Genomic DNA, 15,978 nt, shown 5'->3' with positions numbered 1-15,978 from the left:
ACGAGCTTTGAAGATGAAAAGTGCAAACACACAGTATCCCTAATAACATCTTCAATACTTTTAGGGAGGCCCAGAGTCGCCGCTGAGCTCACCTTTAAGACGAGTCTTTGGGGAGTTGCTGGCAAACTCCCCAAGCCAATAAACAACATAAAATGACTTTTCACTCCTTTCATGCAGCCGAGCCCAGCTCTCCCCACCAATAAAAGGACCAGGATCAGAGGAGCCAGAAGCATCCTCAGCAGTGCACCCGCCACCCTCGACACCCCAGCACGCTCAGCCTCCATCCGCTCAGACCCACACCATGACCTGCCGCTCCTACAGGATCAGCCCAGGATGTGGGGTCACCAGGACCTTCAGCTCGTGCTCAGCTGTGGCCCCCCAAACTGGCAGCCGCTGCTGCATCAGCGCTGCCCCTTACCGAGGGGTGTCCTGCTACCGGGGGGTGACGGGCTTCGGCAGCCGCAGTGTCTCAGTCCTGGGCTCCTGTGGGCCCCGCATAGCGTGGGGCGGCTTCCGCGCCGGCTCCTGCGGCCGCAGCTTCGGGTACCGCTTTGGCGGCGTGTGCGGCCCCAGCCCGCCCTGCATCACCACCGTGTCGGTCAACGAGAGGCTCCTTGCGCCCCTCAACCTGGAGATCGACCCCAACGCGCAGTGTGTGAAGCACGAGGAGAAGGAGCAGATCAAGTGTCTCAACAGCAGGTTCGCTGCCTTCATCGACAAGGTCAGTGAGGTCTGGAATGGTCAAGAGACGGCCCCAGCCCTGCCCTCCCCTCGGGAGGATCTGTAGGGGAGCCAGCATGGCAGCCAGCAGCGGGAGAGAAATGCAGACCAAAATGCGCGGAAGGATCCGTCTTCTCGTTTAATTCCTGCAAAGTATATCGGACACCCATTGTGGTCCAGAAATTGAGCCTATAGTCTAAAGTGAGTGTGTTTCCCGAGACAAGACAGCATGGGAATATCAGAGCTGCTGCTGAAACACAGGGCACTGGGTACCGGAAGAGCGGGAGACAGTGGGGAGAGGAGACTCCTGCGGTGGGGCCGCTCCGGAAGTGGTCAGGGTGCTGCAGCTCCGGAAGTGGTTAGGGTGCTGCAGCTCCGGAAGTGGTTAGGGTGCTGCTCGGAGCCACGCTGCCTCCCCACCCTCGCTCTGCCCCTCCGCCGTGCGAGTCCTCATGCGGGCTGCTTGTCTGGCCTCACATGCTTGGTGTGAGGATTCACGGGGTTCATGCAGGGACAGTGCTGGCACACAATAAGTGCTTGATAAACGTTAGCTGTTAGCATTCTTTTCCAAGGACAGTAGTGGGCGAGGAGGTGTAACAGTTAACCAAGCAGGCTTGGCAGCCTCCTTCATGGATGCAGAGCTGGGAATGGGGAAGGCAAGGCCGCCAGGATGGCGGGAGGAGGCCCACCAGTGCAGAGCGTGAGAAACCCGGAACTGCCCTGAGGCTGCCTCTCAGAAAGGCCACCTCTGCATCTCCCCTCATGTCGGCTCCTACTGTGTCGTTGAGGCCTTACTCCAGCTGAGGAAGGAGGACCAGGCTCTGGAGTCTGGGCTCGGGGGCAACAGGGGGTACCTTCTTATTATCCCTTTCTCTTTAGTGATCTCAGTTAATCCTCAACATGACTCAAAGGAGTAGATATTATCATCTTTATTTTTTGAATAACAAATTGAAGCCGAGAGTTTAGTGAGCAGCTTAGACAGACTATGGTGACAGGCAAGTGAAGGTGACTCAAGGGACATGAGATCCTGACTCCTTACTAATTATGAGACAATCAGTTAGTCACTTCATACCTTGGGGTCTCTGTTTCCGCTTTTGTACTATAGGAGAAATAAGATCTCCCCCCAAAGCGTCGTGAGAATTGAATAAAATTGATTGATAGGTACAGACATAGACAAAGATGTGTGTGTGTGTGTGTGTGTGTGTGTGTGTGTATCTTAGCACAAGTCCTGGCACCATATAGTAAATATTCAATAAATGTTTGTTGCATAAATGAATACATGAAGAATGACTGTAATTAACAAGTCATAGTTCAACTGATTGAGCACTTACTGTGTGTCAGAAACTGTTCTAAGCACTTTACATATAGTAACTTGTTCAATTTTTACAACTTTAAGGAAGGTACTATTATCATCTCTGTTTTGGAAATGAGAAAACCAAGCACCCAGAGGTTAGACAACTTGCTGTTACAGTGGCAGACCTGGGAGCTGAATCAGACCCTTGGCCTCAAGCCGGGGGCACTCACACCCACAGTGCCTCCCTTGGGGGCTGGGAGCAAGGCCCGCTGAGTCGCAGACACTCCACGGCTCAGCCCTCGCCTGGCCCTGGCTGTTCAGAGAACATCAGAGCAGAGGGAGAGAAAGCTCTGGGGAGGCAGGCACCTCCCCAGCCTCCTCCTGAGTCTCTTTCTCCCACCCTGGGCGGCAGGTGCGCTTCCTGGAGCAGCAGAACAAGCTGCTGGAGACCAAGTGGCAGTTCCACCAGAACCTCCAGTGCTGCGAGAGCAACCTGGAGCCCCTGTTCCAGGGCTACATCCAGACGCTGAGGCGGGAGGCCGAGCGCGTGGAGGCCGAGAGCGGGAGACTGGCCTCGGAGCTCAGCCACGTGCAGGAGGTGCTGGAGGGCTACAAGGAGAAGTGAGTGCGCCCGATCCAGAATAACAGGGGCACTGGGAAAGCTCCACCCACAAGCCTCTTGAAGCAGCTTCATTAAGGTTCCTGCCTGTCTGTCAACAGGGGCTGCCTGGGACCCAAGGGGATGGTCAGGAGGGGCCTAGGTTTTTTCAGATTCTTTGGCTCCACCTCAACCCCGTGGAGGCCCGTGAGTCTCAGAGCCGTTTTCGGGGGAGGAAGGAAACCCACTTCTACAGCTTTCTTGTCCCTCCACTCCCGCTCAGCTTCATGACACGGGCTCCGTGCCCTTCCTGCCCGCGGCACCGCCTCTCTTTGGATCTAGGAAGCACAGATGATTTTAGACTTGGGGGATGGAGTGTTACTCATCCAGAGGCAGCAGGAGTGGGGTGGAATAAGCCAGGCTGGACAGGGCTAGCCCACGAACAATGCCCTTCATCCCTTCTGAGCCCCGGAAGAGCTTGGCCAGGAGCTGAGATGGTTGCCAAGCCCCGACCCCTCACCTCCAGCCCCTGTCTCCCCCACCCCCAGGTATGAAGAGGAGGGGGCTCTGAGGGCCACAGCAGAGAACGAGTTCATGGTTCTAAAGAAGGTGAGGGGCTGGTCACAGGGCAGGGAGGGAAGGGCACCCTCTGCGCAGCCTGCAACGTGGTGGGTCACCACACCGACCCAGAGGCACCTTCCGGGGGCCTCTTCCCCCATGCACACCCCCTCCTCTTCGGCCCACTGCCAGGACGTGGACTGCGCCTACCTGCGGAAGTCAGACCTGGAGGCCAACGTGGAGGCTCTGGTGGAGGAGTCTAGCTTCCTGAAGCGCCTCTATGACGAGGTGAGGAGGCCCTTGCCAACCAGCCAGGAAGCAGGGAGGGAAGGCGTGAGGACTGGGGGGAGGTGTTGTGTGCACATTTGCCCCCTGAGTGATGGAAGCATGTAATGAACGTGCACGCACAGGCAAGAGGGGCCTGTCGTGGAGCTGTCACAGACACGAGCAGGTAAGCCCCAAGGACGGCGGCGCTCGAGTGTGCTTGGGCCTGTCTGTGCCGGTGAGCCCCTGGGTGCTGCAGCGTGTGTGCCTGTGTGCTGGCCTTTGTGCGTGTTGGTCTCTACATGGATATGAAAGAGTGTATGTGGGAGGGGGGAAGGGTGGGTTTCCAGTTAGAGAGAGAGTCTTAATTCCCGGACAGATCACTAGTCCCGGCATTCAGACCCCAGCTCTCTTGCTGAATGACTTTGAGTCAGGCCTTTTTCAAATGCTGGGGCTCAGTTTCCCCTTTGTTAAGTCGTGGGCTGCCCCCAGCTGACCCCCAAAGCCCCTCCCAGCTTTACTGTCTTATGATGTACCTGTGTGTGAATGAAAGGGAGTGGGAGTCATGTATCATACATGACCAGCGCCCACTCCAGGGAGTGGACATGGCCCCCAGGGGTGGAGCACGTGGCCCAGACAAGGCACCAGAACCAAATGCGTTGGCTCTCGGCCCCCCAGGAGCTCCAGGTCCTCCACGCCCACATCTCAGACACCTCAGTCTTCGTCAAGATGGACAACAGCCGGGACCTGAACATGGACTGTTTCGTCGCCGAGATCAAGGCTCAGTACGATGATGTTGCCAGCCACAGCCGGGCCGAGGCTGAGTCCTGGTACCGCAGCAAGGTGAGTGGCCCAGGACACCTGCCTCCTAGACACGGCACTGGGAAGGATGCGAGGTGTATATTAGAAAAGGATTCTTTTGTCTGGGGATTTTGATCTTTAGGGATGGTAAGAAAAGGACCGACAGATCTCAATTTGGGCGTCAGGGTGGGGCTGCCATGTCTGGCTGCACAGGCTGAGCACTGTACAACCTGCACGATCATCTGTGTTGTCCTGAATGGATGGGATGTCCCATCCTGAGCCTCAGGAGCATCTCTGCTTCCCCCAAGTGCGAGGAGATGAAGGCCACAGTGCTCCGGCACAGGGAGACCCTGCGCCGCACCAAGGAGGAGATCGGTGAGCTGAACCGCGTGATCCAGAGGCTGACGGCCGAGGTCGAGAATGCCAAGTGCCAGGTAGGGGTTCCGGGAGAGCTTGAATACCCAGCACTGCTGCAGGCAGACTGCAGCACCGGGCCCTTTGCCAGCAGGAGAGCAAAGGCCTGGCCCTAATCAGGCCTCAGAGTGTGCCCGTGAGGAAGAGGGGTCCAGAGAGAGGGCAGGGCCCCTGGCACATCACGCAGCACTGGAGCTGGGATGAGCCGTATCACTGATGTTCCCCCTCCCTGGCCACCCTGCAACACCACCAAAGGAGAGGTGGTGAAAAGTGCCCATTCCTCCCTCGTGTTCATAGTCTCATTAACTACCTGTTTATAGGTAGTTAACCTACCTTTTCTCTGGGACCCTTGCCCCAGCTCCCTCCACTCAGGGGAGCCAAGTTGCACCTTCTCTCTCTCTTCTGCTCGTCCTCACATCTCCTTCCCCACAGCGGGCCAAGCTGGAGGCTGCCGTGCCCAAGGCAGAGCAGCAGGGCGAGGCGGCCCTTAATGATGCCCGCTGCAAGCTGGCCGGGCTGGAGGAGGCCCTGCAGAAGGCCAAGCGGGACATGGCCTGCCTGCTCAAGGAGTACCAGGAGGTGATGAACTCCAAACTGGGCCTGGACATCGAGATCGCCACCTACAGGCGCCTGCTGGAGGGCGAGGAGCACAGGTGGGGCTAGGGGAGACCTCGGGGTCTAGAAGGAGGAGGCCCTGGTCCTCTGGCAGTGAATTTCGCTGAGCCCAAATATGAGCTGTATCTCTGCCCACTGCTAGCACAGCTCAAGCTTCAATAATAATGATAATTTACTGAATGCTTATTAGGCCTGTGCTAGGTACTCATTTTAATCCTCCCAGTCCAGTGAGGTAGGTATCATTTTTCCCATCCAAAGATAAGGAAAGAAGGCCCAGCGTTCAGTGACTTTCTCGTGGCCACACGGTTAACAAGCACAAGAGCCAGGACCTGCACCCAAGACATATGGCTCTAAAATCCATTGTCTTCCAGTAGCTTCGTAAAGGAGACTGAAGCTTGGCCTGCCCCGGAGGCGGGTGCATTATAAGGATGACGCACCCTGTGGCTGTAGCTCTTCCTTGGCATCAAGCCCTTTCACACACGCTGCTGCATTCAATTCGACTCTCCTTTCTGTGAGCCTGATCGGCACTACCCAGGGTGGGCCACGCCATTCAGATTGGAGGCCACGGGTGGAGTTCGTAAACTCACTCACCTCTGCTGAAAATCAGAAGGCCTTGTCTCTGTGGTCAGAGAATAGTTAAAGAGAGTGAGCATTTAATAGAGACTTTGGGGGAGCACTTCCTGCCTCTTGGGGGTTGGATCTGTACACAGGAAGGCCCTCTCTGTGGCCAAGCAACCATCTGCCTCAAGGAATCCAGCTCAGTGCCCAGAATTAACAGAGTTTTCTTTCCCCTTAGGCTGTGCGAAGGTGTGGGCTCTGTGAATGTCTGTAAGTACCCGCTTGAAGCACCCCTAGAAAAATGGCTTTGTGGATGGGCAGATCTGAACCTGACAGCCTAACCCACTAAACCCGGAATGTTCCGGGCCTGGGAGGGAGGGGGACTTTCATGCCCCTCTCCCGCCCCACTCTTCCCTGGAGGCACTAAACGAAGGCATAGTTGAGCGCCATCCACTGGTGGCGATGTGAACTGCAGGCCAGGGTAATAAGGGCACAGTAACTTTGCCCTTCTGAGTGTAGGGGTCCTCGATTCCTTCTCACCCAGGTGCCCAAGAACAGCGGTCCCCAACCTTTTTGCACCAGGGACCAGTTTCGTGGAAGACAATTTTTCCATGGAGGCGGGGGGCAGGGGGATGATGGTGGAGTGATATGGGGAGCAGCAGATGACACTTCGCTTGCTCACCCACGGCTCACCTCCTGCTGTGTGGCCCGGTTCCTAGGGGTTGGGGACCCCTGCCCTAGAAGGCTGAGATGCTGAGGAGAACAGGGTCTGAGTTATGAACCACTAAACCCCTTTGAGGAGGAGGAAACTCCTGCGGAGCAGAAGCCCTTAGGGCCTGTCCTGGGGTTGGTGACATCACAACAGGCCACTCAGCCCTTCCTGTCCCCTCTCTTCCCACAGGCGTCAGCAGCTCCCGCGGTGGAGTCCCCTGGGGGGCCTCATGTATAGCACCACCCCGGGCCGCCAGATTGCCTCTGGCCCCGTGGCCACTGGGGGCAGCATCACAGTGATGGCGCCCGAGTCCTGCGCCCCCGTCAGCCCCGCGTCTCCAGCTTCCGCTGCGGGAGCAGGTCCGTCCGCTTTCCCTAGAGTCCGAGGCCCCGCCTGCGTCCCCCGGGCACGGAATGGTGTGTGAATGGAAAATGTGTGCTTGCTGCCAGAATCCTCCACGTGTTCCTCCAAGGGAAAGACCCTCCACTGCTCTCCACCACCTTCTCATTTTAGGGAGTTGTTTCCTGGTTCTCCAACAGGCTTCCGTTAGAGAGAGTCATTCCCAGCCCTTTTACTCAATTCCGATTTGACTCCTAAATACCAGTGGCCAATTTGTATTATTCACCAGGCTCTCTGGGGCCCTACCGGTCACCCAGGGCCACTGGACATTATGAAAATTTGGCCTTCTCCTGGCACAAGGAATAAACCTAACTATACAGCCTGGTCTCCCACAGCCTGAGAATCAGAGAGGAAGCAGCACCCCGCCACTTCCAGCAGCTCCCCTCTCCTGGCCGGGAAGGTCTCTGCAGGAAAGAATTGCCCCTTGGTCATTTTTGTTTGTGTTTTGCTTGTCTCTCTAACCAACTGCCTTCTTCTGGGTTAACCTGTTCCAGCCAAACTCCTCCTGTGACCTCCCAGTTGAGAGACCCATTATGGGGGAAATTCTTCTGACTTCGGACAGGTCTTGCTATTCAATACACCTTTATACATTTCAAAGAAAACACCATGGTTGCTCCAAGGTCACCCCCTGCCGGTGCAGGAGGGATCTGTCCAGTGCTGAGTGGGTGGGATGGAGCAGGTGAGGCCACTACCTGGGTCTCCCTCTTGCTATGACTGTCTCTGGATGCCTCGCCTTCTGGGTTGTCTCAAGCCTTGTTTCAATAAATGCTGCTGCTATGCAAAGACATGGGATCTTGTGAACAACACTGTCTCTATACCTGCAACAAGTCCGACACTCGGAGCCCTCTGGCCCCATCTCCAGCTGGCCAGTCCTTTCCAACCCCATGCAGTGTTTCCCAGCCCTCCAGTGATTCTGCCTCTTCCTGTCCACTTCCATAGCCTGATTCCAGCTCAGACCCCTCAGGCCTGGACCACAGCTCCAGATCCCCACATGACCTCTTTCTCCCCACCCCAGAAACCCCCTCCCCAGCAGCCAGAATCCCAGACTCATAGCTCTCATCCCCCACTGCCTGGTTCACACCACTTCCCACATATGCATGTGCTCCTTATGTCAGACACAGGCTCCTCCATCTCCTCTTTCCCCAGCTGCTCGTCAGCCCTGTGCAACCCCTCCACCCAGATGCTCACCTTCCCAGATGCAGGCTCTACCCAATGGAGACAAGTCCGCCGCCTGAGGCCTCCCAGTTCTATCCCACATGGACACATAGGCTACCCCACACCCCTCCTCCCATTTGCCTTTGCTCAGCACTCCCTCTGCCCCCCTTCCCTCCCCTCCCTCCCCACACACACACATCCCCCGCTTCCTGCCCCACAGTGTCTCAGACCCTGAGGATCTCTGGTTCTTTCTTTGTGGCTCGTGGCCAGGGATGTCACTGGGTATGTCTGGACACTGGATCAAGCTGGAAGTTCCTAGAGAGTAGGAAGTGTCTCCCCCTGGCTTTGACCCCCAACCAAGTCCCAGGATGGGGCTCCAGAACGTGTCAGGCCTGAGATGGTTGGATGAACTCAGGCAGCTGGTAGGGCAGGCGTTGTAGACATCAGCCCTCTTGGGCTCGCCTCCATTTCTCCATTAGGAGAACAGACTGGCCATCGCTATTCCAGGCAGATGTCCCCCTGCCGGCCTCCTCTGCTGCCCCATCCCCCAGCCTGTCCCTGGGAGGCGATGTTAAGGGCCTGTGCATTCTGATGAATCCTCATCTCAGACCCAAAGAACTGTGACTCCACTGGAGGCCTCTCCCGAGTGCTCAGTCTGCTGCTGTCTGAGGTTTGCCAGCTGACGCCAGACAGGCCTCCTCCAAGTTTCTGGCCCCCTCTCCTTCTTTCTACCATCTCTCTGGGCTTCAAGGGCATGGTCACACTCACAACAGGCCAACGTTCAGTTTAAGGCACATCATTCATCCACAGGAAAGGTTAAGTCTCCAGGGCTGAAACGTCAGGAGATCAGAATTTGAGCATCAGCTCTGCCATGTCTCAGAGAGACGCTGGGCAGGAAGTGGCCTCCATGCTCTGGGCGTCAGCCTGGGGGCCTGTGCAGTGAGTCTGTGCTTGGGGAAAACACCTTGATGTTACCTTGGGTCTGGGCCAAGCATAACTAAAATGCCAAATCTGATATCCAAAAATATGACACCGTGCATGGAAAAGTCAAACAACCAGGAGCTGGGAGATATCGATAAGCTTTTTAATAAGTTTCCATGTTTTGCGTGCACGGCAGCCCAAGGTGCCATCGACTTATGAAGATGAAACCTCTCCCCACCACCCTCCTTGCAGCCAACAGCAAAAATGCAGAGCAAGCTCTTCTCTTTTCAAAGGATTCTGGGTCTCCCACAGCTCTCTCCTGAGAAAAGAGCTATTCCCTGCAGAAAGCCAAGGGCACGCTCCGAGAGTAACTGAGGATTAAAGTTTCATTAGAAAAAACAAAAATTTTAAGGAGAAGACAAGTGGTCTGAATCTCTCAATCAAGAACAGGCCAGGAGAGCGAGGGGCCCAGACAATGAGGCCCACGTTGGTGGCTCCAGGGCTCTTTCCTGGGCTCTTTTTTTTGAAACTCCACAAACCAAGCTGAGACCCCCATCGAGAGAAAATCAGACCTTCTATCCACATTCTACTCCTATGCAAACATTCAATGCCCCTCCCCAAAATACACAGGATCTGCAAAGGATAAAGGAGTGTGGATTATAGTGCTTTCAAAAAATCAGGTAAGCTCGGGCTTTGGGGTCTTCTTTGCTCCTTTCGGAGGCCACAAGTGCTCTTCCAGCAAGTCTCAAATGCCCTCTGCTTTGGACCATCCTCACAAACACCCACACCCAGGCTTCTCCTTCTCCCGGCCCTGCTGTTGCCAACTGTTCCCTGCTTCAGTCCTCGGGATCTCGGGAAGTACAGACTGGAGCCGTTACCCACCGGAACCAAGCATGGTGAGAAATGCAGGGTAATCACGTGATCAAGGAAATCACAAAGCGTAACCCTCTTTGGAATGGACAGGGACATTGGAAATGACCGTCTGGGAATCACCTCTTGTCTGGCTACCCCGCTCTTATACCCTTGGTGCTACTGAAGAGCGGTGGTGACAGGCAAGTAGCCAGGGAAGGGAGCGGGTCAAGGGAGCATTCAGAAGGTGAGCTTTTGCATTAAATATGGAGGAAACACTAGCGGCACAAACATGCATATACACACCCTCCACCACCACCATCAGAAAGGAGAGGTAGACCCTCCCCCATTTCTACCACCCCCCCCTTCCCCAGCTCCATCCTGGTACAACACCTTTCCCTCCGCAGAGCAGATCTAGCGGCCTTTTGAACCTGATTTTCTCCCCAGCTCAAACTTGGTGGAATCCAGACCATGCTATGCCCAAGATGCAGCCCCTGCAGGACCCTCTAAGCCCAGGAGGCAGAGACTAGGTGGACACCACATGAAGAAAGATCTAGAGAAAGATCCCAGAGTCCCAGGGGACCAATGTGCCCCTTGGGGACACCTTCTGAAGTCATCCCTGGCATTGCCAGGGAGAACTACTCAAAGGTTTTTCTATATCTTCAGATCAAATATGTATTCTTGTGACAAAATATCTTCTACCAAATCAGGTCTTTTTTTTTTTTACATCTTTATTGGAGTATAATTGCTTTACAATGGTGTGTTAGTTTCTGCTTTATAACAAAGTGAATCAGTTATACATATACATATGTTCCCATATCTCTTCCCTCTGCGTCTCCCTCCCTCCCACCCTCCCTATACCACCCCTCCAGGCGGTCACAAAGCACCGAGCTGATCTCCCTGTGCTATCCCTTTTTATAAATCCCAAATAACATAAGGTGAGAGAAGTAAGAGTTTTTCCTATAAAACAAGTGAAAGAATGTTGTCCACCAGAAACCCCTCTCTCCATCTTATCACATCCAGGGGGACACCCTTTGCATCTGAGGGGACTCTGAACAGACTTCCCTGGTGGGACTTCTTGAGGACTGTCAATTCAAGAATATGCCGGAGACAGAGGTCCCCAATCAACTGTCTCTGTCCAGGCCATCAGGGCACATGTCCTCCCACCAGAAGTCTGAGTTTTAATTCTGGATCCCCACATAAGAGGCATGTGTGAATCAGATATACTCCCTCTGCCACTACAACAGGAGGAGTTTGCAGTGGGTGCCTGACTATACTTAGAGTTGTTATGAATCAGGGACTTCCAAGTGCCTCGAGCTTTTCCTCTTTCTAAACGGGAGTGCGGGAATTCCCTGGCTATCCAGTGGTTAGGACTCAGCACTTTCACTGTCGTGGGTCCGGATTCAATCCCTGGTCAGGGAACTAAGATCCCACAAGCCATGTGGCGCAGCCCAAATAAAAGTAAAAATTTAAAAAATAAATGAGAGTGCAGACTATGGCTATCCTATCCCATCTCACCATTGCATGATAGGTGTGGTGGACATAGATAATTTCCATTTAACTCACAGGACTTCAGACTGAGGTACACCATCATGGGGGAGCTGCAACAAAAGAACCCTATCCCACGAGCCTCACGTGTAACTGGATTGAATCCAAATAGCAAGATCCTGAAATTCAAGCTGGTATAATAATGGGGAGAAATCTGGGGGGATCTCTGGAAGGGTGAGCATATGTTGTTTGTGGGAGGGACATGAATTGTTGTGACCAGAGGGTGCACTGTGGGATCTAGTCTCCACACGTGGCCCCATCAATTCCTTCCCTCTCTGCACATCACGAGGAGGAGCCTGTTTCCTCTCCCCTTGAATCTGAGCCGGCCCTGTGCTCTGCCCAATAGAATATGGTGGAAGTGAACGTCTGAGCTCAGGCCTAAGGAGGACTGGCTGCTTCTGCTTCCCACCTTCCTTCTTCTTGGAACCCAGCCACCAGGCTGTGAGGAAGCCCAAGCAGCTACATGAGAAAGGCTCATATGGAGGACAGCCAAGTCTCTGGATGCCAACTGTCAATGTATTTTCTCTCAGCTCCGGATTCACCCGTCATTGCCGGCTCTGTGAACGTTTAGAGGGGCTCTTTCAATATTTTCCTTTGTTTGCTAGCACAATATTAAGCTTTGTCTGTAGAGGACGCTGGAGAGAGATTGCAGGAGGAAGGGGCTTTCCTTCCTCGTTCCAGGTTCCTCCCGGCACATTCTGGCAGCACCCACAGTTTCTCCGGAACTGCTCCTGCCGTGCAGTGGCTTCACTGCCGCAGTGCACAGTAGTCAGCAGTATCCTGTGGCCAGCAGCTTCCAATATCCTTCTCAGGTGGTTTTGAGGTGGAGACATGTCTTCTTGAACAGGTTTCCCTAGCTTTCCCTGGATCTGAGGTCCAGATCTTGGCCACAGGGGGTCCACTTCCTTGGGTGCACTCTCTCAGGCCTAGGGGTAGGGGCTGCTCCTTATATCTGCAGCTCCTGTATGCTTTATTTTTTTTAATAAATTTATTTATTTTATTTATTTATTTTTGGCTGCATTGGGCCTTTGTTGCTGCGTGCGGGCTTTCCCTAGTTGTGGCGAATGGGGGCTACTCTTCGTTGCAGTGCGCAGGCTTCTCATTGCTGTGGCTTCTCCTGTTGCGGAGCATGGGCTCTAGGCACGCGGGCTTCAGTAGTTGTGGCTCGAGGGCTCTAGAGCGCAGGCTCAGTAGTTGTGGCGCACGGGCTTAGTTGCTCCGCGGCATGTGGGATCTTGCCAGACCAGGGCTCGAACCCGTGTCCCCTGCAATGGCAGGCGGCTTCTTAACCACTGCGCCACCAGGGAAGTCCAGCAGCTCCTGTATGCTTTAGATTTTTTGCTTCTTACTAGCCAGTCTCTCATTACTCAAGCCCCTGTTATAGTTAATGATTATTTATATTAAACTTCATCTGTTCAAATTATCGTCTCCTGATTAGGCCCTGACTGACACGTCCTGGCCAATAGCTCCAGCTGAACTCATAGCTGGTGGCTAGTACCAAGTCCAGCTCCATGGAATGAGGTCATTTTGGACCTTCCAGACATCCTAGCATCCCAAACAACATCACATAAAGTAGAAGAGCTGCCCAGTAAGCCCATCAAATCATGAGAAATAATAAAGCATTATTGTTTCAAGCCTCTAAATTTTGGAGTGATTCGTTATGTGCAATAGATATCTGAAACCTCCCTACAACCCAGGAGGTACCATTATTCCATTTTACAGATGGAGAAGCTAAAGCTCAGTGAGGATCAATGACTTGCCCACAATTACAGAACTAGTAAATGGCTGAACCAACATTCAAACATAGGTTTGTATTAACCAAACTCTTTTAAATACATAATCTCACTTAGGCGGCCAGAAGGGACCTTAGGAATAATGTCCAACATCCCTCATTCTATAGCCAAAGAAACTGAAGCTCAGAAGGTGGAAGCAATTTGCCCAAAGTCACCCACTTAAGAAATGGCAGAATCGGGACTCTGAACTAGAAGCCTGGTTCTCCTGACCCAAAGCTCTCCGTCTCCCTCACACTGTCGTCCCACATGCCTTCCTTCACCCATTTCCTCATGTACTTTCCCCCTTCAGGAATGTCCCCAGCAGGGTGGAGGGGACGATCACCCTGGTTGAGAAGCCCTAGGGCACATCTGGCCATGTCTAGGGACACCTTTGGTTGTCACAATTGGAGGTGAGGAGTACTACTGGCTTCTAGTGGGTAGAGGCCATTGCTACTGCTAAACATCCTACAATGCACAGGACGTTCACCCCCCAACAAAGAAGTCTCCAGCCCAAAATGTCAATAGTGTTGAAGTTGAGAAACCTTGGTCTATAGAAACCCATAACCACACGAGGCAGGGAGGGATTCCCTGCCTCCCTGGGTCTTCTCTTGTTCTTCCAAGCCTCAGGTTGCTCAAGGCCAGGTGGGCAGCTTCTACTGCAGTCATTTTCACCTACTGAAAAATAACTAAGTGCATGAGAGGTCCTGAAGAAATCTCTGGCAGGGAGCACCTATCACAGGAGGGCCCTGGCGTTTGCAAGATTCTGAGGCACCAGGTTGGATTAGTTACAATTAGTTTATTGGAAACAAAGAGTGAAATAAAGGCAAACAAACTTGCAGGCAGTTGACTCACCGGCTTTTATAGACGCCTCTGCAGGCATCCCTGGAAGGTGATGGTCTCCCCTTCAATGGGTCACATCCCTCACAGAGTTACAGGAAAACCACCATCAGTGTTCTTCATCTCCATTCCATAGGTACAAGCACACTGGCAGATTCCCCAGGATGCGCAGATGGGGAGATTCTGGGGCCTGTCCTGTTCCTCCAAGCTTAGATGAAGGGATCAGGCAAGATCAATGAATCCAGCAAAAAACAGAAGGCGGGAGAAAGGATGAATCCTCAGAACAACAAAACGACTACTAGGAAAGACTACAGAAAGAAGCCAAGGTGTGCTCCAGCCTCACTGGGGCTCAGGTGCCGGGGGATGGCACACAGAGGGAGCAGCTAGGGAGCAGGAGAGGCAAAAGGTACACATCTGGAGCCTGTTCTCGGGAGGCCAGCAGCAGGCTGCGCGTGGGGCCACGGAAGGGGCGTTCCGCTTGCAAGAGGTCCTGGCTGGGCGGAGGGCGACCCTAGCACCTCTTAGAGCCCACGATGCTGCAGCCCAGCCCAGAGCAGGGGCCGTAGGCGTCGGCGGTGCCCACCACCACGTTGTCGCTGCAGGAGGCGCTGCAGACGCTGGTGGTGACAGCAGGGGCAGCGCCAGAGGCGCAGAGATCGCCACAGACGACGCCACCGCGGCAGCTACTGACGCCTGGATGGGGGGAGAACAGGCAGAGACGCGGGTCAGGCACTGCCACAGCCAGAAGGCTTGGGGCAGCGAAAATGCCCCCTCCCCAAAGGCACTGTGACCACCCAGCTGGAGAAGGGGGCGGGGCGGCTACTTACAGACATTCACAGCCCCGACGCCCTCGCACAGCCTGCGGGGAAAGGAAAAGAGAAAGGTCAGTGCCCTAAAAAGCCGCTGGACCACACACAGCCAAGGTGAAAGGTGAGGTCCCCCACCTTCCTTCTGAGCACTTGCCCAGGGGAAGGGGCGATTTAGCGGTAGCCGGGTCACTGTACAGGTTCTGGAAACAGATCACCTGGTGTGCTGGCTCTCCACCCCTTATTAGCTGAGCAACCTCAGAAATGCCCTCCCTCAGCCTGACTCCTCCTGGGGAAAACGTACTCCCTGATCTGTTGTGAGAATGAACTCAGAATACGCCTACAAGTGCATAATGCCTGCCACAGAGTAAGCACTTCAAAAATGGTAGCTGCTACTCTTTGTTTCGGTTCTTATGGACTTGTAAATGCAACTGAGGTGCAGCAAATTAAAATTCCTGAATCTGGTCTGATTGGCGTCACTAAAATGTGAGTCTCAGGAAGACAGAATTTTTTGTCTATTCTTTTCCCCATTGCAGACAGTGCCCCAAACGATGCCTGGCTCGATAAATAACTTGCATGAATGAATGGGATGTTAGAACCCATTGAGAGCAGGCTCAGAGACTAGCTATACCAATTCCCTCACTTAACAGATGGAGAAACTGAGGCCCAGAGAGAGGAAATAACCAGTGCCGGAGGCAGGGATATCACTCCTGCCACCTAACTCCACCCAGCCCGTGTTTCCTTCCCACACAACGCTCTCTCCTTAAGGAAAACACACAGAGTCCCTCTGAGGGACCGTGGCAAAGGGTTGTCAATATCAGCTTCAGAAATGTGGAGAATCCGCAGCCCACCATCTATCGTCCCATGCCCAGGTTTCCTAGGGAACCCACACCAAAGCTTCGGAGTTCATTCCAAGAGCGCTTTGTGGCAAAGGGATGGACCTCTCTGTTTCCAGTGCTACTGTTTCCAGTGTCTCTCCAGCATTCAAACTCAGTCTTGAAAAATTCTCCCTCCTAGAATTCTGCCCCAATGAAACTACCCAGGCCCGGAGAGCCCCAGTGCCTCTGAAATCTCCAAGGCAATTACTTGAGTTTGTTGCGGGTCTCACATGTGATCGCTTTGAGTCCAGCTACCAAACCTGTGTCCTCATTTCCCCA

General features: G+C 53.9%; 1 protein-coding gene across 1 annotated transcript; it reads left to right on the top strand.

The window, feature by feature from the left end:
- The first annotated feature begins 301 nt into the window (after positions 1-301).
- Positions 302-7,720, top strand: LOC101271685 (keratin, type II microfibrillar, component 5). The gene is given in 11 exon segments (XM_004274290.4): positions 302-721; positions 2,427-2,635; positions 3,161-3,221; positions 3,363-3,458; positions 4,113-4,277; positions 4,544-4,669; positions 5,082-5,302; positions 6,061-6,092; positions 6,724-6,747; positions 6,750-6,856; positions 6,859-7,720. Coding segments are annotated over 11 exon segments (1,515 nt in total). The 3' UTR covers positions 6,913-7,720.
- Positions 7,721-15,978: the final 8,258 nt, after the last annotated feature.

This window comes from Orcinus orca, chromosome 11 (genome assembly GCF_937001465.1).
Source record: "Orcinus orca chromosome 11, mOrcOrc1.1, whole genome shotgun sequence".
Classification (NCBI taxonomy): domain Eukaryota; kingdom Metazoa; phylum Chordata; class Mammalia; order Artiodactyla; family Delphinidae; genus Orcinus; species Orcinus orca.
The sequence above is the reverse complement of the archived record's forward strand: the minus strand, read 5'-3'. Positions and strand labels throughout refer to the sequence as shown.